This window comes from Semicossyphus pulcher, unplaced genomic scaffold (genome assembly GCF_022749685.1).
Source record: "Semicossyphus pulcher isolate SPU_LCO1_2020_fin unplaced genomic scaffold, fSemPul1.0.p SCAF_4, whole genome shotgun sequence".
Taxonomy (NCBI): domain Eukaryota; kingdom Metazoa; phylum Chordata; class Actinopteri; order Labriformes; family Labridae; genus Semicossyphus; species Semicossyphus pulcher.
Window position 1 is genome coordinate 34,809,801 of NW_027211715.1, and position 24,604 is coordinate 34,834,404.

Below are 24,604 nucleotides of genomic sequence, written 5' to 3' on the forward strand. Positions count from 1 at the left end.
TTTTACTCAATTTCTCATATGAGGAAGGCAGAAATGCCCCATATGAAAGGGTGAACATCTTTTTTTCCCAAACATAATACCTACCAGCTATATAATGGGTCATTAAGCCAAAAACAACATAGAAAGTATATTACATACATTGTCATAAAATGGGAACGTCACATAATTGAGTACACCACCAAACAAATTATTTTGGAACGTTCACATTATTTCAAAACTCTTGACTATACTGTGAGCATACATTTCCGACAGTACTCAAACGCAGCATTAAAGCGACACTGCTATCAAGCTGGATCCACTTCATGTGAGTTTTACACCACTTCAAAACTCTTTTAAATCTTTCTGTTTTCTATGATTTCATCACTGACTTGCGGCGTTATCATCGGATAGTTTATACGCACGAAAGAAAACAAAACGAGGGGTTTTAGACCTTTTTAAAAGCTAATTTAGCATGCTAGCGAATAGCCAACTGTTAGCGGAGGGCTGTGTTGCTGTGAAGTTACCGAGCAGATGAGGAGAAGTTGTTTAATGTTGTTGTCGCTGTGATAAGGCTCCAAAACAGCTGGAAGTGAACTTAGATGTTGTCACTGGATTGATAATGTGTGCTTTGAAGATGTCGCAGCTCGTTGAAGAGTTTTTATAAATCTGTTTTTAAAGTTTGATGCACCTGTTGCGAGTTGAACCTGCTGATGCTCCGTTAACAGATTTTAACGGTAACTTTTCAAGATACACTTTCAGAATATACCAAATATAAAAGCGAGAACTTGTCTTTTTTGATTAGTTTCTGCATTTGGTTTCATCCCCTCCCCTCTGAGCTGCTGAGTTTCACTTCCTGGTTTCTCAGGTGAGCTTACAGGTGAGCTGCCCGCGCACACAATCACAGATTTCATGGTGTAAGTGAGACCTTCAGTTTGGTTTCTGTCTCTCTGTTTTGGAAATGTTGTGTAGTTTGTTTTTCCCTCTGTAGAGCTGATAAAGGTTAGCCTGGTTCCGTGCTCTGACTGTGTAAACAAGCCGTGCTAATGTATGCCGAGCTAACAGTCTGATAAGAAGCCTGTCACCTGAGATACAGACAGAGAAGCCTCGTACAATAACACCTCTGTCCGTGCTGGTAGTTATACTTAGTTCTTTGTTTCCAGGTGTGATTTAAATCAGCAGGTAACCACATACAGGTGAACTGAGACTGAAAACAAAAGGGTGTAATAAACAGGGCAGAGACAGGTGACCGGATGTTGTAGTTGTGATAGAGAATAGCTCTGAAAAGCTTTTACCAAACGGGCTCACAGTGGATGATTTACGAGCCGTTACTGGCTGTTGTGACTGATGCTGACAGATAAGCTGAAAAAGGTGGATCAGTGGATATCAGCCTATCGCACATATCAGTATCGGTCTGTATGTTTTCCAATATTGAAACTTTGTTTAAAGAACATATAATGCAGAACACGATGATGTGGATGATTTAGAATCGGCATTATAATATAGTTTGTCCAGCAGAGGGCGCTCTGACTCCATAGTTTACAATCCTCTTAGCACTGTCTGCAGCACATGTAGCAGAGCGTCACAGCTGAGCAGACACTACATTTTTATTGATGATATTAATAAAAACATTTAAAAAAAAAATTAAAATCCTTTTTACAAGCTGTACATCTACCGTAGCCTGCGTACACTCTAAGGCCGAACTGAAACGGTCTGGTCCTCGGAGGATTTCCTGTTTGAGGCCGTTTAAAGGTCACGTCAGATCAATGATTCACAACGAGACTGGACGCAACTGCCAAAAGAATCCCTCGACATGTGATCGTTAACGTTCTAGAACTGGGCCGTTCACATCAAAGCAAGGCAACGCGCACAGACACAGCTGACCGTCTCCATAGCAACAACGCACTGACATACCCCACTACTTCTGCGTTAATACTATATAACGTTAGTATAAGGCCGAGGTTACATGAATTAACTAGCTGGGTCCTTCGTGGCCTTGAAATACGTCCTTCAAAGGTCATATCGGTGCAAGTCGGTGTATATATATATCCTGCTGGTGTACTCACCAGTGTCTGGTCTCACTTATTCGGCTGTATTGGCGGTATTTCTGACGATGGTATCAGTGCAAGGGAAACTCTACTTAGAGCATAAAAAATGCTTAATAAGATAATCTTATTGATCCCTCATCAGGGGAATGGAGCTGTTACAGCAGCTCAAAAAGACAAAGCTTAAGGAAAAGGATAAACAGTGATAAATACAACAGCTAGGGTAAAAATGTTAATGATAATAATATTGTTTTATTTGTATTTTTAAATGTATTATTATTTACACCTTTCACTCATGTAGATCCGAATAACAACAAATTAAGAATCTAGAAACATTTTTCTTATATTTGTCTTTTTGCTGCTGTAACATCTGGATTTATATCTGATTTATATCTGATTTATATCTGATTTATATCTGATTTATATCTTTTCTGTTTACTTCTGAACTTGTCTTAAAATGTCTGGGGTTAAATTGTCTCGACTTACGTTCTCTTAACCTTTCTCAACTTCTGTCTTAATTTCTCTTAAGTGTCTTTACTTGTCCTATCCTTCTCTGGTCTTAACTTGTCTTGGGTTCATTAACTTTCTTAACTAGTCTTATTTACTTCCCTGCCCCCTTTGATGTTATCAACGTTAAAGACATTTGCTCTGTTCTTCCTTGTTCAGATTGATCCAGAGCGACAGACAGACGGCGAGGGACGACCATGTTTGAAAATGTCCCCACAGGTAAATCTTCTCAGCTGGTCAACATTTAATTTACAGATATTATCTTGTGTCGTTTCTCTGCATGATGAGTACTTCCTGTGTGTGTCCTCAGTGTCCTCAGCAGAGCGGCAGCAGGTACTGGGAGCTCTGGAGCGTCTGCAGGCCAAACTGGTGCAGAGGGAGGAGTGGACCCACAGTGAGACGATGGGGAACCTGAGGGAGACCCTGCAGAGTCCCCTGTTCAACCACATCCTGACCCTGCAGCACTCCATCAAACAGCTCCGGAACCAGGTGAGACACAGGACTTCACACTTCATAAAGTAGACCAGGAAACACTCAGCCCATCGTCAGAATCCTCTTCCTCCTGCAGGTTTGGACCGTCTTTGACTTTAAAGGGCTGTTCTGGTACTTTTGGAGTGTAAATGACTAATAGGTGACATACTTTTGGAATGGGAACATAATACATTGTTGCAAATTGGTTAACGTTGTTTTATTTTAGCCAGGAACAGCTGTTATTTTGCTCTTTTCAAAGCCACCAAACCTCATTGAAAAAACGGTAATTTTAACACGAAGAACACAGGAGTTTCTGGTCCACTGCTGCCTGGAGCAGTAAGTTTGTTTGTGCTCTTGTGTGACTTTAGCGTTTAAATGATCCAACCAAATATTTGTTTACAGGACAAAAACAAACAAACAAAGTAAAGATGGAGGCAACAGTTGATCAGCATCTCCTGTGTCCTGTGAGGCAAAATCCCTGTTTTTCTGAACGGAGTCTGGTGTGTGTGCAGAGAGCGATGTAACGTCTGTGTGTGGTTAAAACAATCATCTTCCTCTGTAACAAAAAGGTCTATCTCTGTAGGGATCCTTTCTGTCATGTTGTCACACACTTAGAATAACAATCTGAGCCTGTCAGTGGAAACAACAAGAACTTTTAGTGGACGACCTTTGACCCATCAAAGATTATGTTGCAGCCATTACAGCCTGTTTCACTGCTGCAGGATGAACACATCTACTGGAGACGTTCACACACTGTTTCTACCTGTGGGTCATTTAGAGCAAAATATTTCAGATAGGTTTGAAAATAACTGAAGTCCCCTTTAAAAGAAACCAAGCGGTGAAAACACAGACTGAACTTTGAGCTTGTTGTTGTTGTGTAAGCTGACATCAGCAGGAGTTTCTCCTCCTCTCCCCTTGCAGTGTAATGTGTACCGTTAGTGTAGAACCAGCTGGATCTACATCTCTGCAGACTAATGAGTGTTTCTCGTCTGATCGGACATGTGTAACTCCGCCCACGTGTTGACAGCCTATCAGGTACCAGCGCTGTGCCGCCTCCTGTCCAACACTGTGACCTGTCAGTGGGGCTGAGCGGGGACATTGACTCCCCTCTGCATCTCCATCTGTATTCAGCTCCCGCTCGCTCTGACGCCGAGCCTTTACAATAAACAATCTGCAGGCCAAATTAAGATAATGGCAATAACTGACGCTGGGCTTCATATTCTAAGTGCTGCGAAGGTCAGAGCTGAGTCTATGAATGCGTCGGTGGAAGCCGGCGGAGGGTATATGAAGCGGGGACTTCTCCCTCTTTCTTTATTTATTTCCCCTCCCCCTCCCTCCCCCGGCTCTCTGCGGATCTATCAAGCTTTAATATCTAGTGTCTCGGTTTGAGTAACGGCCTTGTCGAGGCGGTATTGATGAAATGGCTCGGGATCCTGCTCCGTCAGCCCGGCCTAAATAAGCCGCAGACTGATAAGTTTCCACAATGTGAGTGTAAAGGTCATTAATACATTACCTGTTCAGAGAGTGAGAGCCTGCAGAGGAATCTATCGATTTTCTTTTCTCCCACTCTCCTCCCCACTTACCCCCCGGCCTCTCGCCTTCATTTTTTTACCTCCATGTCTTTCTTTATTGTCCACAACGTCCTTGCATATAAGAGCACCCCCCCTCCCCCCCCCCCCCCCCCCTTTCTCCATCAGCATCAGGAGAGGCAAAAGTACTCCCACTCTGTACTCAAGTATACGAACAGATGTGTGTGTAAAGTATCCGTCCTGCTGTCAGTAGTGTCCTGCAGTAACGGTGCAGCGTCCAGGCTCTGAGGCGTCCTCACAGTATGAAGTCAGACGTGTCCCTCTGAAGGACATGTCTACCAGCTGTTTCTGTGCTAAGCTAACTGTAGCTCACCTCATATTTGGGAGAATACTAAACTTCATGTTATGGAAACAAGGACTGCTTTGTTGGCATCTTCGTCTCCTCCATCGCAGCGTCTCTTTTAATCCTTGTTGGAAGGAGCTGAGAGGAGAGTGAGGGAAGCGATGGGACACGTTAGCATAATGACAAGCACTTTTAGTGACTGTATTAACCCGTCACTCTTTTGCACTGGACCTTTAAAATCTGCAGCACATTACATCATCTGTAGCTTAACAAGTGCATGAAAACTTTTGTCTGTCTGGTTAATCAGCTCTGCATGCAGGTGTGTTTACTCGGCTAAACACTGTTTGTCTGTGAGTGAGGATACTTCACTCCTTCACATCAAGACTCTGACGTCAGACAACCACAAGTAAACTGTGTTTTTGTTGTTCACCAGCTGAGATTCAGTAACAGGTTAGAAGAGTCGATGTGGAGAATCAATAAATGACCATAAATTAAGATTCATGTAGTTTTCTGGGTCCGACTTGTTGGGAATGTAAAGGTGTAAAGAAATGAGAGTGAAAGCTGTTTACTAAGTGGTCCCACATTTATGGCCATAGTCTCAAATCCTCTAATGGCTACTTTAAGCAGGATAATACAGCATGTCATAAAGCACACGTCACCAAAACACCCCTCTGAGGTCAGTGTGTCGCAGTCATCAGCCACAGCGTCAGGGAGGAAGTGAACCGGGAGAAACAGTAACTGTGCAGTAGACGGATGTGAAGCTGACATGTTGCTGCAGCTTATACAAAGAGAGCAGGCTTTGTCAGGGCCAAGTGAGGCCCTACTCAGTGCTAAAGTTTAAGATGTGTAGGTGTGTAGAATGTGCACATTAACCTCTGAGTTCGTCCACTTTGCAAAACCAAAACTTTATTGATTCTTAAACTTGTTTGCACATCCATCCTGCTCAGAGTCCCAATGAAACGCTCCAAACCACAGGCTGTCTCCGCATTAAGACTGAGTACATTAGATTTTACATGAGACATAGTGTGATTATCTAAAGTGCACCTGAGCCAACGACTTCTACTGAAGAGAACATCAACGTGCAGCACAAAACATGAAGTTCAACATTTTCTGGGCTGCACATCTGGAGAAATGTTTGTGTAAAAGTGCTGCTTCCTGATCTTCCTGAAGTAATATGATGTGTCCGTCAAACAGACTTTTAGGCTTTCTTAAACTTGGATAACATGTTTCACCTCCTCCTCCTCCTCCTCCTCCTCCGTCTGTAGCTCAGCAGTATGCCGCCCGACTCCTGCAGCGACATCAGTTTCTCCAAAAAGGGTCAGCTGATCATGAGCGCTGTTAATTCACCCAGCAGCTCAGCCCCTCCCACCCTGTCCGCCTCCTCCTCCATCCTGACCAATGGCTCGTCTCCGCCCATCCATCAGACTCCGCCCTCGTCTGACCTACTGCAGAAATGGATCCTCGCCACCGCCAAGGTGGGTGGAGCTCCGAAATACAAAATCAAACCTGCACATCAAAACATGAGCCCTGTGTGTGTGTGCATGTGTGTGTACATGTGTGTCTGTGTGTGCAGGGCCGTCACACGGAGCGGGTCAGTCTGACTCGGCCGCTCTCTGGAGGTCTGGGCTTCAGCGTGGTCGGTCTGAATCCAGCAGGAAGCAGCAGTCAGGGAGTGTTCGTCAAACAGCTCCAGCCCGGAGGCATCGCCCACAGGTCACTGCTCGACCTTTGTGTCTCACAGTCAGTCAGAAGGTCCACATGTTGTTACTCACGCTCCAGAACATTTATCACTAATCCTGCAGTCTTTGCATCAGTGCAGATCCGTCTCCGAAACCCAGGATACTTACGTTTTTCTCACTCTCCAGGCGGAAGGTTTACTGCCGCCCGGTTTACTTCAGCGTCTTCTCGCTGAAACTTGTACGCACGGTTAAAGGTTCAGAGGTCAACATCCTTTAAATCAGAATCAGTGTTTATTACACATACAAGGAATTAGTTTTTGATGTTTTGGTGCAAAATAATGAACATAGAAATAGATAAAAATATAAAAGTAAAAGTATAAATACATATGTACGACATAAGTTTTTATAATAATATAATAAATGATGAAAACAATAAAACGTTTTGTTCTTCACTGGAACAACAGCCAGCTTAATGTCAACACTTCTGGTCATTGGATTGTGGGTAATGCAGTCATATCATGCATGTGTGATATGAAGTGGACTCAGAATGATGGTTTTAAAAGTGCAGCCAGTGTTTAAGTGGCTTAAACCTGCATGTGTTCTAATGTCCAGCAGGGGGCGACTCCACTGATCCTATAGAAGTCTATGAGAAAATGCTCCTCCTGATTGATTCCCTCAGTAAACATGTTCCTAACCAGCTCTCAGTCTCTAGTCTCTCTTGTTTAACACAGCATGGTGTTCATTCAGAAAATGATGTCAGGAGTGTAAAAATGAAAACATCACATGCTTCAGAAAGTAGTAAGGGCGGAACAGGTAAATATGGGAGTGTTATTACCAGCCTAAATAATAGAATAAAACTCGTGTTCACATTTGGACCTGATAGCTGCTCCATGTTAAATAGTCCAGACATCCTTTAATCAATGCTTTAGTTATGTGTTTTATCATCCATCAGTTGGTCTGTGGAGCTAGCCAGCGGGTTTAGTTGCTAAAGTTTCAGCCATTTTGTTCAAATATATTCTGAAGACTTGATGATATTGAAAAGTTGTGAGTGATGCGTGGTGTCTGCAGGGACGGGCGTCTCCAGGAGAGGGATCAGATCCTGGTGATAAACGGGAGTCCTCTGGAGGCGGGGATCAGCCAGCAGCAGGCCCTGAGCCTCCTGCAGCAGCCGGGGGAGACGGTGGAGCTGGTGGTGGCCCGGGACCGCCCACTCAACGCATCATCATCACCTGCTGCCATCAGCCCGGTAAGAACCGTCTGGAGTTTATTCAAAAGACGGATGTAAAGAAGAATGCTGAAGAAGAGTTTCTATACAAACAGCATCCTGGTTATCAGGAGTCTGATTGGGTCGACTAGTTGCTTTAGTTACTGTTTCAAATATTCAAACTCGGTCACGCCTACATTTCTGTGTGTGTAGGATAAAACAAAGAAAATACATCATGTTGATCATTAGTTTAAGAGGTGTTGATAGGAGGAGGAGGAAAGCTCACAGTTTCCCCTGCTTCCAGTCTTTATGCTAAGCTAGGCTAACGAAATGAAAGAATAGATTTGTCTTCTTACATCACAGAGACAGTTGGCCTCCTCAGCTGTGCTCGCAGCACGTTCTTAAACAATAAAATACCTCCAGATGTGAGCTGCTCTTCTCGTACTAAACTTTTATTTTCACTGTTTTTAGAGAAACAGAAAAACCGTAAAATAAAGTTCCAAATCTTAAGCACCCGTTGTAGGTAAAAAAACATTTAAGTGTTAAATATCATTAAAATTGTACGATCCAGATTGTTAAAGAGTCCGAGTCAGTGAAAACAAAGCTCCTGCTGTTCAGTCAGAGCGGCGTTTCTGCTGCAGGACGTCGGCTGTCCTCAGTTTGGAACAAAACTCTGAGTTTGTGTTCGTCCTCTTTATGTCTCAGGACGAAGTTACTAAACCAGCTGTACTGTAGAGGTGTGCAGCATCGCACACACACACACACACACACACACACACACCTACTCACACACATCATCCAGCAGCTTGGCTGTCACTCAAAACAAGCATCGGAGCGAGGGCGTCAATCATAACTGGAGGTCACTTTGAGGCCACGCCTCTGTATCAGAGTGAGACCTCCTGTTTATGACGAGCCGTAAGTCTGCTGACATTGACTCGGATGATTTTTATGACCTTAAAGCCTAAAGGAAATCAAGTTAGTGCTCCGCTCGCAGCAGCGCTCCTGACAATATGTGTTTAAGTCTGAGAGGAGGCGATCAATGAATGTCGACATGACGGGCGAGTCAGAGACGCAGTGAGGGGAGGGAGAGGGAGAGGGAGGGAGAGGGTGAGGGAGAGAGAGGGAGAGAGGAGAGAGAGAGAGAGAGAGAGAGAGAGAGAGAGAGAGAGAGAGAGAGAGAGAGAGAGAGAGAGAGAGAGAGAGAGAGAGAGAGAGAGAGAGAGAGAGAGAGAGAGAGAGAGAGAGAGAGGGAGAGAGAGAGGGAGAGGGAGAGGGAGAGAGAGAGAGAGAGAGAGAGAGAGAGAGGGAGAGAGAGAGAGAGAGAGGGAGAGACATTATCAGACTCAGATTTAACTTTAGTGTCGGTAGTGTAACAGTAAATATATTGACCCCTCTGTTTTCCCTGCAAAGGATTGTGGGTTTTGGAGTCTTTGCCACGGTTTCTGGAGGATCTTTCTGCAGCTCTTCACTCCACTCAAACTCTATGTTCGCAGCAAAGCTCTGGTCTTCTATATGTCATGTGTATAACTACAGATGTTAACAGCTGATTGACCTCAGATTCAAACTTAAAGGGAACTTCTGCCATGTTTCATGTGGCTGTCCAATCAGTGGTGATTGTAGATGTAGTCAGTACTGCTTTACTGACTCAAAAAGTTCTCCTGCTCGTGGAGCCATTTGCGTAGTGCCTACATGTCCCAGGATGCATTGCAGCATCAGCCTGGCTCCACTTGATTTGAAATGAAAATATGAGAGCCCTTTGACATTTAAAAAAGAAAATAAAGCAGTGAGTCAGAGGAACGACGCGGTGACAGACCGGAGCAGGTCTGGACTGTTAATGTGCGCGGAGGTTCACAGGTTACTCTCCGCCGTAATGATTGTGCCCCGCTCTATTGTCGGGTCATTATCACACAGAATTACACTGCTCCTCTGTTTGTTACCCTCCTCCTCCTCCTGGAACAGGGCCACGTCCTGCATACCAGGCCTCCTCTCCTCCTGCTTTTGTTTTATTCATGTCCCGTTTCTATCGAGGTCACGTTTAATGGAGCCGCGGGCATAAAATACACAATTCTGCCGGAGGTTTTATTGCTGCTCTCCTGGCCTGGCTAACTATCCGTCTCCTTTAGCCAAGGCTCCTCTGCTGGGCGGACCGAGGCGGCTCTGACCCGCCGTCACAGCCCATGTTCTGCCCCGGCATCCAACCTCTCAGCTCCTCTCTCTGCTGGAGTCTGTGCGGTGCTGACAGGAAAGATGTCGCTCATAAAGACGGAGATAAATCAACGACTCACAGATGATTTTACAGCTTTTGTCTGTTTAGCGCATATTTTCCCACCGTCGATTAGGACAGCGTGTCAGCAGATGCACTTTAGAGTTTAGAGCTAATTTATGGCGCTCCTAAAAATGATGAAAAGCAGAAAGAACGGAGATAAAAGGTAACAGATTGAGCAATTAAAGAAAGCTGAAGGGGCTTTAAAAACCGCCCGAACTGAGAGGAAATGAACTCAAGAACAACTGGATGGAGTTTATAAACTTACTGTGAAATCGTCCTAGTAAGCAAAAGCCACATTTCCACTGCAGGAACTTTCCCATGGGACTAGAGGTACTCTGTGTGCCTCCCCCACAGGAGGCTCTAAATTATGTCTCAGGACTTTTTCTAAGTCCAGGGCTCCCTGGAAGTACCGGAATCTTTGGGGGCTTTACTGTCACTTCCTAATGGTCGTGTACTTGCTACAATCAAAATGTTAAGCCAGAGATATACTTCCTTTTAACTGTGTGTTCACGTGCTCATGATGGCTGCCCCACGTTCCCTGTCTGTTTGGAGCGTCAGCTGTGCACGTCCTCGGGAGCGTTACGTCCGTGCACGGAGGAACATGTTGGAGAGACGGAGCGGGGACGGTGCAGACGGTGTGTTCTGTCCACCAAACACACAGAAGCTGTTTCTGCTGTGAGCTCAGAGTGAACATCACAGTCACCTCCTTTAGGACTTTAAGTCCCTGGTACCTTTTGGCTCAAGATGCTTCTCCACCTCTGGAGCTTTCTCCACTAAAGACTTTTTCTTTCCTGCTCCTCTACCAATCACAAAAGTTCTGCACTGCAAGACCTTCCCCTAAACTCCCTGTCCTTTGCAGAGTACATGCACCATTCAGAGGACAGCTGAGCAGTAAGCACTCTGCCTGCCTGGATGTGTTGTTGGGTCTTTTGGCACAGGGGCACAGGACACCTTTTGCAGATTTGTTGCACAGTGGCTCTTCTTGTGAACCTCTAAAAACTAAGAAGAACTTGGTCCTGCTTAGTGCTCCAATATAAATTAGAATAAAAACTAAAGTCAGACAGAATAAATATGGAAGTGATGAAATATCTCAGCTGTAAGTCAGATGGTGGTTTGGAGCTCTTGTATTTGTCAAGTGTCACCTTCATTCTTGTAAATCTAAAACCTTGTGCGACAGTATCTCAGTAGAAAGCATCAGTGATTAAATCTGGTGCGTCGGGTCTGTAGACCTCGTGGATGAACAGACAATCAGCCGTCCCTCTAAGAGAAGCTCCTGGGACACAACCTCCTCACTGACACTGCTCCACTGTATTTACTAATACTGCAGTTTAAAGTGTAACCACATGTGTCACAGCTCTCAGCCTCATTTCTCTCTCAGGTAGAGAAATGAGGCTCTGATCGATTTAACATGAATCAGTACCTGCTCCCACTCCAGCACCAAACTCTAATCGGCAGTAACAGATCCTCTGAGGGAGAGACTGAACCTCCGCTGGAGAGGGAAACATCCAACATGTTCAGGGTGGTCCGGCTTTATCTGCCTCCTCCAGCGACCTGATCGGAGGAGGACGCTGGAGGGGGAGGAGAAGGAGGACGCTGGAGGGGGAGGAGAAGGAGGAGTGTTTCATTAGACAGAGGAAGACCTCCTCTATCAGATCAGAGCTGTAATAAGAGACCCGAGCCACCTGTGATTACAGCCACCTCATAAAGACTGTGTGTGTGTGTGTGTGTGTCTGTGTATGTGTCTGTGTGTGTGTCTGTGTCTGTGTGTGTGTGTGTGTGTGTGTGTGTGGTCATTGATCAGCAGCTGGTATCAGACAGGAGGAAATGCTTTCAGCTGGTAATTACCTGCTGAGGTTCAGTTTAACGACCTCTCACCTCAGGACAGATAGTCAGCCAGCCGCTCAGTGAGTCTGCTGCTGAGCCGCCCGGAGGAAGCTCACAGAAATAACATGATTCTAATAACAATGATTACACAAATGACTCACAGGTACAAAGTGTGTGAGTGTCTCCAGTACATGTGTTCATCCTGCAGCAGTGAAACAGGCTGTAATGGCTGCAACATAATCCTTGATGGGTCAAAGGTCGTCCACTAAAAGTTCTTGTTGTTTCCACTGACAGGCTCAGATTGTTATTCTAAGTGTGTGACAACATGACAGAAAGGATCCCTACAGAGATAGACCTTTTTGTTACAGAGGAAGAGGATTGTTTTAACCACACACAGACGTTACATCGCTCTCTGCAGACACACCAGACTCCATTCAGAAAAACAGTGATTTAAGCTGCAGGAGCTGCTTTGTTCTGTTTTGACATTTTTGATAAAATAAACAGCTACATGCATTAGTTACACTCCAAATACAAATCGCATTACACAATGAAATCTCATTCAGTATTCTGACCCGTGCTTCTCACAGGTTCTTCTACTTTCAACATCTACTGTAGGTCTTTAAGAGAAGCGTTCCTCAGTAACACCAAACACTGTCGAACCTTTTCACCGAGTTTTTTTAACGAACGTGTCGTCCGTCTCACCCAGCAGGATCAGTGGGGCCACGTGGAGGAGATCGAGCTGGTGAACGATGGATCTGGTTTGGGCTTCGGCATCGTGGGAGGGAAGACGAGCGGGGTGGTGGTCAGGACGCTGCTCCCGAACAGCGTGGCCGACAAGGTGAGTCAGAATCAGCTTTATTTGAACTCAGACAGTGGTGTGTTATTACAGCCAGAGGAAGAGATATCTGTCAGGCAGAAGTCTTCAAGTGTTCAAATCTAAAACTGACGGATGATTTGTAAAACGACCCGTGGGAGTGTGGATGAGAGGTTTTGAAGGACTACCTGCTGCAGAACATTATCCCCTGAGCAAGGCACTGTGATGTACTGACAGATAAAGCAGCTAAAGCAGAAGTTAGAGCTCAGTGGACATTAAAACAGGAGCATGAGAACAGGCAGCAGGACTGGAGGAGGAATTATCGCCTTGTAAGTGGATTAATTAGATCAATTAGATTAATTGGACACAATTAATTATTTCTCTGCTGCGAAGAGGAGAAAGCTCCAACATCGACATTTTAACCGCCCGGCTTGTAACGCACTTCCTGTCCGTCTGTTTGAATAGAAACTTGAAGCTTTGTGTTTCACTTTTTACTTTTATAATAGTTTTATGATGTTGGGTATTTCCCCATGACCGGCTCTCATCCTCCCCTCTCCTCCGATCAGGACGGGCGTCTCCGCACAGGTGACCACATCCTTCGCATCGGGGCCACACCCACCGGCGGCCTCACCAGCGACCAGGTTGTCAAGGTGCTGCAGGGCTGTGGGAGTCATGTTAGCATGCTGATTGCAAGGGATCCCAGGGGTCAGAGGTCAACTGCCCCGCCTCCCCCACCACCTCCAGACTCTGCCCCAGTCTCCTCCCTACCCCCCCCACTCCCAGAGCTTCCGCCCCAACGCCGGCTCAGCAAGACGGTGAGCAGGAGACACCAGCATCCTCGCCTTAATCAGAGCTGTACTGTCACATCAACACAGAACAAAATGCATCAAGAGGTTTTTATGTAACAACACTGTGTGTGTGTGTGTGTGTGTGTGTGTGTGTGTGTGTGTGTGTGTGTGTGTGTTGGGTTTCAGCCCAACCTGGAGGGGTATGAGATCCACGAGGTCTCTCTGACCAAGAAGGAGGGCCAGAGCCTCGGCATCTCCATCGTCGGCTACAACCCGCTGACCAGCCAAGGTAGATCAGGAACAGGACTGAGACTCTCAGACAAAAATGAAAACACAAACCCAACTTACTTCATGGAAATTGAAACAGAAATGCCACATGTTGCTTCCACATCTGACGTTAACTTTGGTGATTTTGTCCAGAAGTCGAAGTCTCATCATTTCAGGGCCTCAGCGAGGCTAATGAAAGCTCTCCTGTGTCTCCTTCAGATGCAGTCGGTGTGTTTGTGAAACACGTGGTTCCTGGCAGCGCAGCCGATCACAGCGGAAACATCCGGATCCACGATCGACTGATCGCTGTAAGAACCTCGGACCTGTCTTCTTCTCATCACTGATTACATGTTCACAGAATGTGCCCATGATTTTCACTGTTTCCCCTGTCTGTCTCTCCTGCCTGTCTCTCTGTCCTCCTGTCTCTCTCCTCCTGTCTGTCTCTCTGTCCTCTTGTCTGTCTTCTCTCTCTCCTCCTGTCTTTCTCTCTGTCCACCTGTCTGTCTCCTCCTGTCTTCTCTCTCTCCTCCTGTCTTTCTCTCTGTCCTCCTGTCTGTCTCCTCCTGTCTTTCTCTCTGTCCACCTGTCTGTCTCCTCCTGTCTTCTCTCTCTCCTCCTGTCTTCTCTCTGTCCACCTGTCTGTCTCCTCCTGTCTTCTCTCTCTCCTCCTGTCTTTCTCTCTGTCCTCCTGTCTATCTCCTCCTGTCATCTCTCTGTCCACCTGTCTGTCTCCTCCTGTCTGTCTCCTCCTGTCTTTCTCTCTGTCCTCCTGTCTATCTCCTCCTGTCATCTCTCTGTCCACCTGTCTGTCTCCTCCTGTCTGTCTCTCTGTCCTCTTGTCTGTCTTCTCTCTCTCCTCCTGTCTTTCTCTCTGTCCTCCTGTCTGTCTCCTCCTGTCTTCTCTCTGTCCACCTGTCTGTCTCCTCCTGTCTCTCTCTCTGTCTTCCTGTCTGTCTCCACAGTTGGACGGCGTCAGTCTCCACGGTCTGACCAATCAGGAGGTCCTGGAGGTGATGAAGCAGACGGGTCAGACTGTCGTTCTCTCTGTGGTCAGGAAGAAGGCCAGAGTTCTGGAGAGGTCTCTGGACAAAGGTAGATAAAGCAGAGCCACCGCTCTAACATGTTTCTGATTGGAGGAAGGAGACTGGTTGAGTCTGTCCCCGGTCTCCCCTACTAAAGAGTTTTCGTGTTGTTAGTGAATGTGCATATCTCAGGCTGTGACTAGAACGCTGCTGTGCTCCTGTGTTGGAGAAGTTAACTCTGTGTTAAACTTTGCCTCCTGTTTCCTGCATGCAGCCGCTCTGCCTCCGTCCTCTCTCCCAGATTAAGATGACAAATTTGTTTTCAACTCGGTGTAATTTTCCCAAACTCTGCACAGAGCGCTGCGATTCCTCCACCAGCGTCCAGAGAGATTAATTCACTCGGCTCAGGGTCATTTTTTTGTCTCGCGATCAGCCGGCGGCCTGCACTGGTCAGCCTGCAGGCCAGAGAGAAACAATGATTTTTAAAGAAGGAAGAGGAGTGCAGCGCTCTTATCTGCTCCAGACGTGTTTCATTTCATTACTGAGAAAACAACGAGAACAGGAGACCAGCTGAGTTCAGCCCGAAGATTCAAGGTCTCAGCTTCTTATAGTCTGCTCATGTCTGTGATCTATCTACAGAGACTTATGATGAGGCTGACAGGGAGACAAACTGCAGTTTACAGGTCACCTACTTTAACCATCAGTCAGAGGTCAAAGGTCAGAGCACCCTGTCCCCGCACAGGGCCGTTGGCACCTTGTTAAGGGCCCAGGATGACTCTTACAAACTGGGACTCTAGAGCAGACAGGCCATGATGCGACTATCGGGAAGACAATGAGTGTGTTTTGTGTGTGTGTTTCAGTGGAGAGGGAGTCGTCTCGTGTGTCATTGAGGAGGTCGTCGGATGTCAAAAATCGCTCGTCTGGGTTCAGCTTCACGACCCCAAAGCTCGAACAAACCTACCTCGACACAGCACAGCAAATGCGGGGTGAGCGCACTCATGCACACACACACACACACACACACACACACACACACACACACACACAAAGTCTTTTAAAAATCTGTTCCACTAGTGCTTTGTGCGAGATAATCATTCTCTCCACAGAGTAACAGCTGTTGCATTGTATGTGCCTTGAAACAGCTGTAGGACTTTTATTTTGAAAACAGCTGTAAGACTTTTATTTTGAAAACAGCTGTAGGACTTTTACTGTGAAACAACTGATGGACTTTTATTTTGAAACAGCTGTAGGACTGCTGAAGGACTTTTATTTTGAAACAGCTGTAGGACTGCTGTAGGACTTTTATTGTGAAACTGCTGTAGGACTTTTATTGTGAAACTGCCGTAGGACTTTTATTGTGAAAACGATGTAGGACCTTTACTATAAAACAGGTGATGGACTTTTACTTGTGAACAACGGTAGGACTTTTATTGTGACAGGTTGAAACTCCAGGTTGGACACAGAAACGTGTCACATTTCAGTCTTTGGTAAATTAGCTGCCACAGTTACAATTAGTGTGTTCAGCCAAAAGTATAACTCTTCTCTCACTCACAGTCTCAGGCTTCTGAACTCAGATTTTTTTAGTTAGAAAAGTGAACATATCCAATATTTACGAACAAGACTAAACCCTAAATCTCCTCTGCAGTCGTGTGAAACAGGATTCATGGCTTCAGCACAAACTGTGCTCACCCTCTCCTTCAATCTTAAAGTAACCGTCCTGCAGACGTTCAGTCACCGCAGGCCTCTCGCAGCACTCCTCTCTGAATTATTTCCTCTCTTTTTATTCCTCATTAGCTTTGCTAAGTGGCCAAAACGCCACGCTAACACTTAGCACGCCGCCTGCCTGCTCCCGGCCGACAGATGTAAAGTGTCCGAGCTGTCTGACAGCCGCGCAGCGATGTATTACCCTGTTTATTCAGCCAAACGCTGCAGATTAATTGCGCTGTGAAGGCCGAGGTTAGCAATGCTAATTTAATCAGAGGCTGTTGTTGTAACACCGCCAGACCTGCTGCAAAGTCCCTCAACATGTGGGGAGATTTGTGAGAACATGGAGGTGTTTTTGTTTGGTGGTTTCCTCCCTGGGTCAGACTGACGGCTGCTCAGGAGGTTCCTCTCACACGGTCGGTCTGTGATCTGCTCTGACTGTCAGTGTTTCATGTTCAAATGGCTACAGAGCCGTTTATTCTGCTGGAAGTTAAGGAGGTATTGTTGCTGGGACATTGGTGTGTGTGCAGATGCATTAAACACACACACACACACACACACACACACACACAGTCTCCACAGCTGAAGTTGCTTACTTTACAGTTTAGATTCGAGTCATTTAGTTTTTTGCTTCTAACCGGTGAATTCCAATGAGGTGACCGTCAGCCTGCAGCAGAGAGGTGCTGAGTGTTTTTACTGCAGCAGAACTACAATACAGCGTTTCTTCCTGCTCTGCTGCAGTACTGCCAGCTGTGCCATGTACTAAATACACAGCTGCTAGTACTACTTGTTCTCTTGCAGGTTAAGTTTGGCTGCAGAAGAATAATTTGAATGCTGTTGCTTCTTCTACCTAAAGGGTGCTTCATGTATTTTAAATGGGCCCCATTTGTACATGTTTGGGGTCTAAATGAATAACAGTGAAACAGGCTGTAATGGCTACAACATAATCCTTGATGGGTCAAAGGTCGTCCACTAAAAGTTCTTGTTGTTTCCACTGACAGGCTCAGATTGTTATTCTAAGTGTGTGACAACATGACAGAAAGGATCCCTACAGAGATAGACCTTTTTGTTACAGAGGAAGATGATTGTTTTAACCACACACAGACGTTACATCGCTCTCTGCACACACACCAGACTCCATTCAGAAAAACACTGATTTAAGCTCAATCGGTTTGTTTTTGTCGTGTTACAGAAATATTATGAATAACTGGAGCTCACTTTACTAAAAGGTGCTTCACTCATGTCGTCACAGACGTGATGTTCTCCTGCTAAGATGTTAGAATTAAAGGTTTGTCAAAAGCAGGCAGTCTAAGCCTCGCTCTGCACAACATCACCTTCTTGTATGATGTGTGTGACTACACTGATACTTCATTACATCACACACAGTGTGACGTGTTGTGTTTCAGTGCTGAAGGTTTGAAGTTGATGAGCTGCAGGAAGCTGCTGTGTTCTGATGTTTTAATGGCTGAACAGTAATTTTACATCTGTTCCACTGCTTACACAGGCTGTTCACTATCTGTGTGTGCGTGTGTGCGTGTGTGCGTGTGTGTGTCTACAGATGCAGAACTGAGGGATAAATGGGAGCAGGCTCTGGGACCAAAGTATGAAGTTCTGGTGAGACGATCTTACACATCTTCTCACATGCTGTCCATCCTTCATGCTTCATGCTTTCCAAATAGATAAAGAATAAATGTTTAATATTGATGATGATGAATGATTAGGCTCCTCCCCTCTTTCCGATCTTGCGTGTCTATGTGTGTTTTCAGGTGGTGAACTTGGATCCCGTCATTGAAGATGATGCAGAGCTGCAAAAATCCTCCAAGGTGAGAGACACGGAGCTGCTGAAGTCGGAGTTGTGCTGTGTGTTATAAGCATACTGATACATAGTATTATGTTATTGCTGCCACAGTTTGTTGTGCTGTTGAAAAGTGTTGCATTAAAGAGGTAAGTCATGAGGAAGGTGAAATAAGGGAAACGCCTCACAGCAAAACATCCTCTAAAAGGATCTTTAAATGTGAGACCTTCTCTAGTTCTATCCTGTATCTTATCCTGTATCTCGTCTCCCTGTTGTCGTGTCTGGTTGCGTACAGCTGCTTCCCATCCACATGCTGCGTCTGGGCGTGGAGTTAGACTCCTTCGATGGTCACCACTACATCTCCTCTCTGGCCCCTGGAGGCCCTGTGGACAAACATGGAGTCCTGAGACCAGAGGACGAGCTCCTCGAGGTGAGTACACGTCAACAAAGTGGGGCTAAATGCAGCGACTACTGGATGTCAGGTTGGATGTTTTTTACACAACTCAGAAGTCTTTAAGTATCAGAGGCTGTGAACCTCTGGAAGCAGAGGAAGCGACTCTCTTCTTGGCAAAAGGACTCAGTGTTTCCTCTTCGTGCTTCGTGAGTGTCGCAGAAGACTATTTGCAGCCCAGCTTGTAATTGAGACCTGAGAATATATTCAGGACGAAACTCACCGAACGATTATTTTTGTCTTATATTTGTCTATTTGTAAAGTTGTTAAAGAAACATTCAAGTTTGAATCAGACAAAGTCAGAGGTGTTAAATGTGTTGTTTTAATCCTCTCCTTGTATTGAACCTCTCGCTCCAAAAGCATCTCCATATGGAGTGCTGCAAGGCTCAATCCTGGTTCCACTTCTTATTTTTAAGTTATATGTCACAACAATGATAACTTAGCCATCCTGCTGTCTGCCTGCTGTCTGCCTGCTGTCTGTCTGCCTGCTGTCTGCCTGCTGTCTGTCTGCCTGCTGTCTGCCTGCTGTCTGCCTGCTGTCTGCCTGCATCCCTGTGAATATGTTGGTCTGTGAGGGAGGGCTGAAAGCACACCATGAAAGCAGGTGTGCTGGATTTATCACAGAACACATAACGAGAGCCTCATCACGAATCAGAATCATCTGTTTGTCTTTATTATCCTGAAAATAAACAATAATTCATGTATTAAACACTTGTTACATGTGCTGTGTACTATACTGACAAAAAGACTCTCATAATGCATCTCAGCTACTTTAGTCAGCTATCATCCCTGTCAGTGCCTGAGGATGACCTGAAATCAGCTGTGGACACTAAAGTGATCTGTGTAGCTGGAGATGAAGCACGTGCTCCCTCCAGCTGAGTCGGGGGAAGTTCCTCATCTTAAAGAGCAAAGACTGTTTCAGCACACGCTGCAGGGAGACATCCCTGGTCTTATAACGCTTTGCATTCAAACAGTGATGCCGGAGACATTTTGGATTTGCAGCTTTATAGAGAGCAAACAGAGTCTGTTTGTCTGTAGGTATAAACTGTGTGTGTGTGTGTGTGTGTGTGTGTGTGTGTGTGTGTGTGTGTGTGTGTGTGTGTGTGTGTGTGTGTGTGTGTGTGTGTGTGTGTGTGTGTGTGTGTGTGTGTGCAGGTGAATGATGTCCAGCTGTACGGGAAGTCTCGTCGGGAGGTGGTGTCGTTCCTCAAAGAGGTTCCTCCTCCCTTCACTCTGGTCTGCTGCCGACACCCGACCTCTGACCTGGAACCAGAACCCGAGTCTGAGTCTGAGCCAGAACCTGAACCTGCACCAGGACCCGTGAGACAGGCTCAGCCCAATGTGGAGGAGGTCAGAGCATCATGAGCACAAGCTGAGTTTATTTCCTTATTGATCATAATACGATAATCATTTCTTCACTTGTGATCAGATCGAGCTGAAGCTGTCGTCGATGCTCTGCAGTCAGACAGAACCCCGAGAGAGCGTCAGTGACCAGCAGGCAGTCAGACAGGTAACCTGTCTCACTCTAACTGCACACCTCATCAAACAGCAGGAAGTTGTGCACTTGTGTCTCAGCTGAGTGTTTTTTAGATTCATGTGAGGATTTGATTTTAAGTTGTGACATCTCCTGTCGATGAAAATACATGATGTTGTTTCATTATTAATGTAAACATTTGTGATGCAAATTATTTGGTGATATTCAGGAGAACAAAACCTCAAACTGAAGTCGTGAATTAACAAGAAAAACGTCTCCACGGTTATAAACCGAAACATTTGGTGGTAAAAATCTTTACATCGTCTGTGATTGACGTCCTAAATGAACAAGACGAATGTGTGATACTCTCAGCGATAATAAATTCATACATTTGCAGATATTTATATTTATATTTATGTTTAAGATCTCTAGTTTAATAAACAATAATTCAGATATTTTGTCAGATTTTTAAGTCAGAACAATTTATTTTAAATCTCAGAATCTGTAAATCTGCAGGAAGCTTCGGCGTCTTGTAGACGGAAAGAAAGAAACAAATCCAGTTTTACTTCTTGATTAGGGAGAAACATAAAGATATTTAACGAGACCAGGTTTATATCAGTCACACTGTAACACTGTTAAACAGCATCATGAGCGCGCGTGTGTGAGGAGCAGGGGTGCATTCAGCCAGCATCAGACAGTAATGATGCGAGGCTAAGTCTGGACCTAGCTGAATTTGGATATTTGATATTGACGCTGGTTTAAAAAGCATGTTGTCACTTGTTTATCTCTGCAGCAGGTCACACCTGTAGTGGAGGTGATGATGGAGGAGAGGCCTCCACACATGCAGGAGGAGGAGGAGGAGGAGGAGGACGATGAGGGGGAGCTGGCTCTGTGGTCTCCAGACGTTGAGGTGTTGGAGCTGCAGAAGGAGAGAGACAAAGGCCTCGGCTTCAGCATCCTGGATTATCAGGTAACAACACGCCCCTCCCCCCTCCTTCAGCTGTCTGTCTGCGTCATGAGCATTAGTGTTTATTAGTGTTTACCTTTCACACACATCAATTAACAGCCCGACATCGTACGATACTCAGACAGAAACTGTTTGAACCTTTTGAAGGAGGACCTCTCTCTGCCGTTGTTTTGTTTTTTTGAAGATTCTGTTGAAATGAATCTAAAATAAAAACGATATTAGCTAGAGACGTTATTCTTTTAGCAGCTGAAAGCTAAGACTTCCATCGTCCATATTACCGTGTCGCACATATGCTGGTGACATCATCACATTAAGTTACATGCAGTTTAAACACGTGTGGGCAGTGCGTGCAGCTGCAGCATGAACCTGTTTAAAATGATGTGAAACAAAAACTGCTTCAGCGTGTCTTAAAACAAACATAACCTTTACGTTGCACAGATTTTAGGGATATGAAGCTTTAAAAATGACGGTAAGCATGAACACCGACGTTTGTGAACCTCTGAACCACCTCCCTGCCTCAGAGAAGCAGCGATGCTCCCTCATCTGTACAGCGTCTCTGTCAGTTAGAGGTGCCCTCTTATGCTGATGAGTTCTGATCCACTGGGCGGAGACCCTCAGGCATTATCCTGTAAGTACCAAATGTGGACCTTTTTATCGTCCAACGATCGGGGACGTGATGAAGAGACGACTGTCAGACTGGGACGTTCTCCATATGTTAACGGTTTTGAGATCCAGCATTCAGAGTGACCTGGAGGTACAAGTCAAGCTATGGAAACACGTGAACCAACACATGATCACTTCAGACGATGTATTCGACATCTCCTCGTCCGACAGCGAGACCGTGACTGAAGTTAATTCATTACACTAAACTTTTGTCTCTTAAAGACTCGTGTTTCGGCTTCTCGCTGTCTGGGGAGAACATTGGGGAAACCCTGCTGTGTTTTCTCCCCCACCCTGTTTCAGCACTTTATCTTTAGGCACAACTTCACCTCCAAGACCTCTGCCTCCTCCCCTTCTCCTCCTCCCCATCTCCTCCTCCTCCTCAGTCTAACCCAGCTGAGGCAGTGGGGGGAGCTGCAGGTTAACTCCCTGTTGGTCAGTCTGCACACACACTGTCTGCCTAGGAGGCCTGTGTGTGTGTGTGTGTGTGTGTGTGTTCATGGGGGCCCTCGCTCGCTCCTCCCTGAGTGAGATAGAGATGTAAAGATGGAGGAGATGTTTTTATACCAGACAGGACGTCCTCTCTCCCTCTGCAGCTACACATGAAACACAGCTGTAAGACAGGTGCTAATAATAATGATAATAACTTTATGTGTATAGAACTGTTTTTAAGACGGTGTTTATAAAGTGCTCTCCATAAAACAACAGTACAACAACAATAAAAGAAGCTACAGTGATGGGATATACATGAGGGAGCTTAAACAGTCAGAGATAGTGTCACCAGTGTAGATGCAGGTGACTGTAACAAAGAGTATCAGAGTAAAGGATGATAAAAGAGAGACGCCTCGCATATCCAGATAAATATGAACGGCTGTTAATAAAAGTATATTTAAAGGTTAATCTGATGTTGCAGACGCGGGGCTCACATGGGCTCTACGTCAGGTCCAGTTACATTCTTGCTGCAGCATTTTGGACGAGCTGGAGTCATGTGACCGACTGATGACTGAGGCAGGTATAAAGACAGTTTCAATATTCTAAATGAGATTTAGTAAAAACATAAATTACCAAAACAGCACAACATAAAATACCTGGAGACATTTCTGAGCTGAAGAAAGCAGAAGTGCAGAAGTCACCTGTTACCTGTGTAGAGATGTGGGAAGCAGCGGGCGTCTTTCTGCTCCAGCACTGACTGTAGATGGATTACAACAATAATATGATATAAGGAGGCACTGGGCCTCACAACACGCAGAATCAGGCTCATTGCCAATTTCATACTTGGCACAACAAGAAACATAATAAGAGAAAAGAAGGAAGATCGTGCTCTACATGAATATAATATAGTAACTCAATAGAACATGTGCACAGTATGTGTTTTTAAAACACAGAGCGCGACGCGTTACGCTAAATGATGAGAGGACTGCAGAAAGCGTTAGCATTGGTCTGTGTTAATGCTGCTAGTACTGTAGCATATCTTCACTTTAATAATATACATTTTATTAAAGGCAATTTGATTTTCTTTTTATTTAAATAACACAAAACAATTCTAAGTTTTTGCTGTTTCATTATAAAAATATCAGTTTATTAATGTGCTCATCAGCCCGTCGGGGGTTAAAAAGTACCACCAGAGGAAATGCAGGCGAGTCATAAAACATTTAAACATTTCTTATTATATATCAAATATATTATTAATTAATATGAATAGTTTATTTAGACTTCATTTCTGAATTGTTAACACATTAAAATAGTTAGCTTCACAATGTAAATGGTTCTTCATCTGTGTGTGGCTCAGTGGGTGTAAAGAAGACGCAGCGTGACTGACAGGAGAACAAGACTCAGTGTGCCGTCAGTGATCACAGACAGAGACACGAGGTGTCAGGACGATGCTGTGATGATTTAAACAATCGTTTTACACATGCACTAGTTTTTATTCCATGATGACGTAATGAACGTGTCTGTGGCGGCTGTCAGGCCTGTTTCACACGCAGTCTGTGTTTTCTACAGCGTCACAATCATTTCACACCATTAACATTGTTCAACAAAGCTTCTCATACAGCAGCTGATCACATCGCTCTGAGCTCCTCTGAGAGCCTCCTCCCTCCTCGTCTCCTCTCCTCATCTCCTCTCCTCATCTCCTTAGAGACTTGCTGAAGTGAGGTTTGTCCACGATGGTGGACTTTGGAAGATAGAGAAAGACGAGAGGCAGCAAAAGTAAAAGAATAGAAAGCCCCTCGTGTGTGTGTGTGTGTGTGTGTGTGTGTGTGTGTGTGTGTCTGTGTGTCTGTGTGTATGATAATCAAAATAAGATAATCCTTTATTGATCCTCAAGGGGAATGTGTTCAAATGTGTATTTTGTGGTCTGTATCACAGACGGTCTATCACAGATCACACGACGTATGAAAACGTCGGCTCGGCTCGTAGCAGAACTCCGATCCTTTAAATCGACTCGTTTATAAAAGTGCAAAAATATCAGCAGAGGAAAGTTCAGAAGTTTCACCTCTTAAATCACTTTAGTTCATTATAGAGGCTGTATGATGACATCATCCGTGTGTGTGTGTGTGTGTGTGTGTGTGTGTGTGTGTGTGTGTGTGTGTGTCACTGCTGGTCAGCCTTGGCTTAAGACTTCAGATCAGGACAATGCAGCCTGTGTTCAGAGACCAGCTGAAACCAACGCACGCGCACAAACGCACGCACGCACGCACACACACGCACACACACACACGCACACACACACACACACACACACCAGCACTTCTACACTTGTGAGGACCCTCTCTGACACTCTGACTCTGTGATAATAATAAACTCTGAGAGCAGGTTT

The 24,604-nt window shown here is 45.2% G+C and overlaps 1 protein-coding gene across 1 annotated transcript; it reads left to right on the forward strand.

The window, feature by feature from the left end:
- Positions 1 to 266: 266 nt before the first annotated feature.
- Positions 267 to 21,129, forward strand: patj (PATJ crumbs cell polarity complex component; the record flags this gene model as incomplete). Its single annotated transcript, XM_069680683.1, has 18 exons — positions 267 to 304; positions 2,688 to 2,747; positions 2,839 to 3,017; positions 6,137 to 6,346; positions 6,445 to 6,584; positions 7,619 to 7,796; positions 12,551 to 12,682; positions 13,225 to 13,473; positions 13,633 to 13,735; positions 13,933 to 14,021; positions 14,676 to 14,805; positions 15,596 to 15,721; positions 17,998 to 18,053; positions 18,206 to 18,262; positions 18,530 to 18,664; positions 19,841 to 20,035; positions 20,115 to 20,195; positions 20,953 to 21,129. Coding segments are annotated over exons 2-18 (2,259 nt in total), but the record flags the coding sequence as incomplete, so codon positions are not given.
- Positions 21,130 to 24,604: the final 3,475 nt, after the last annotated feature.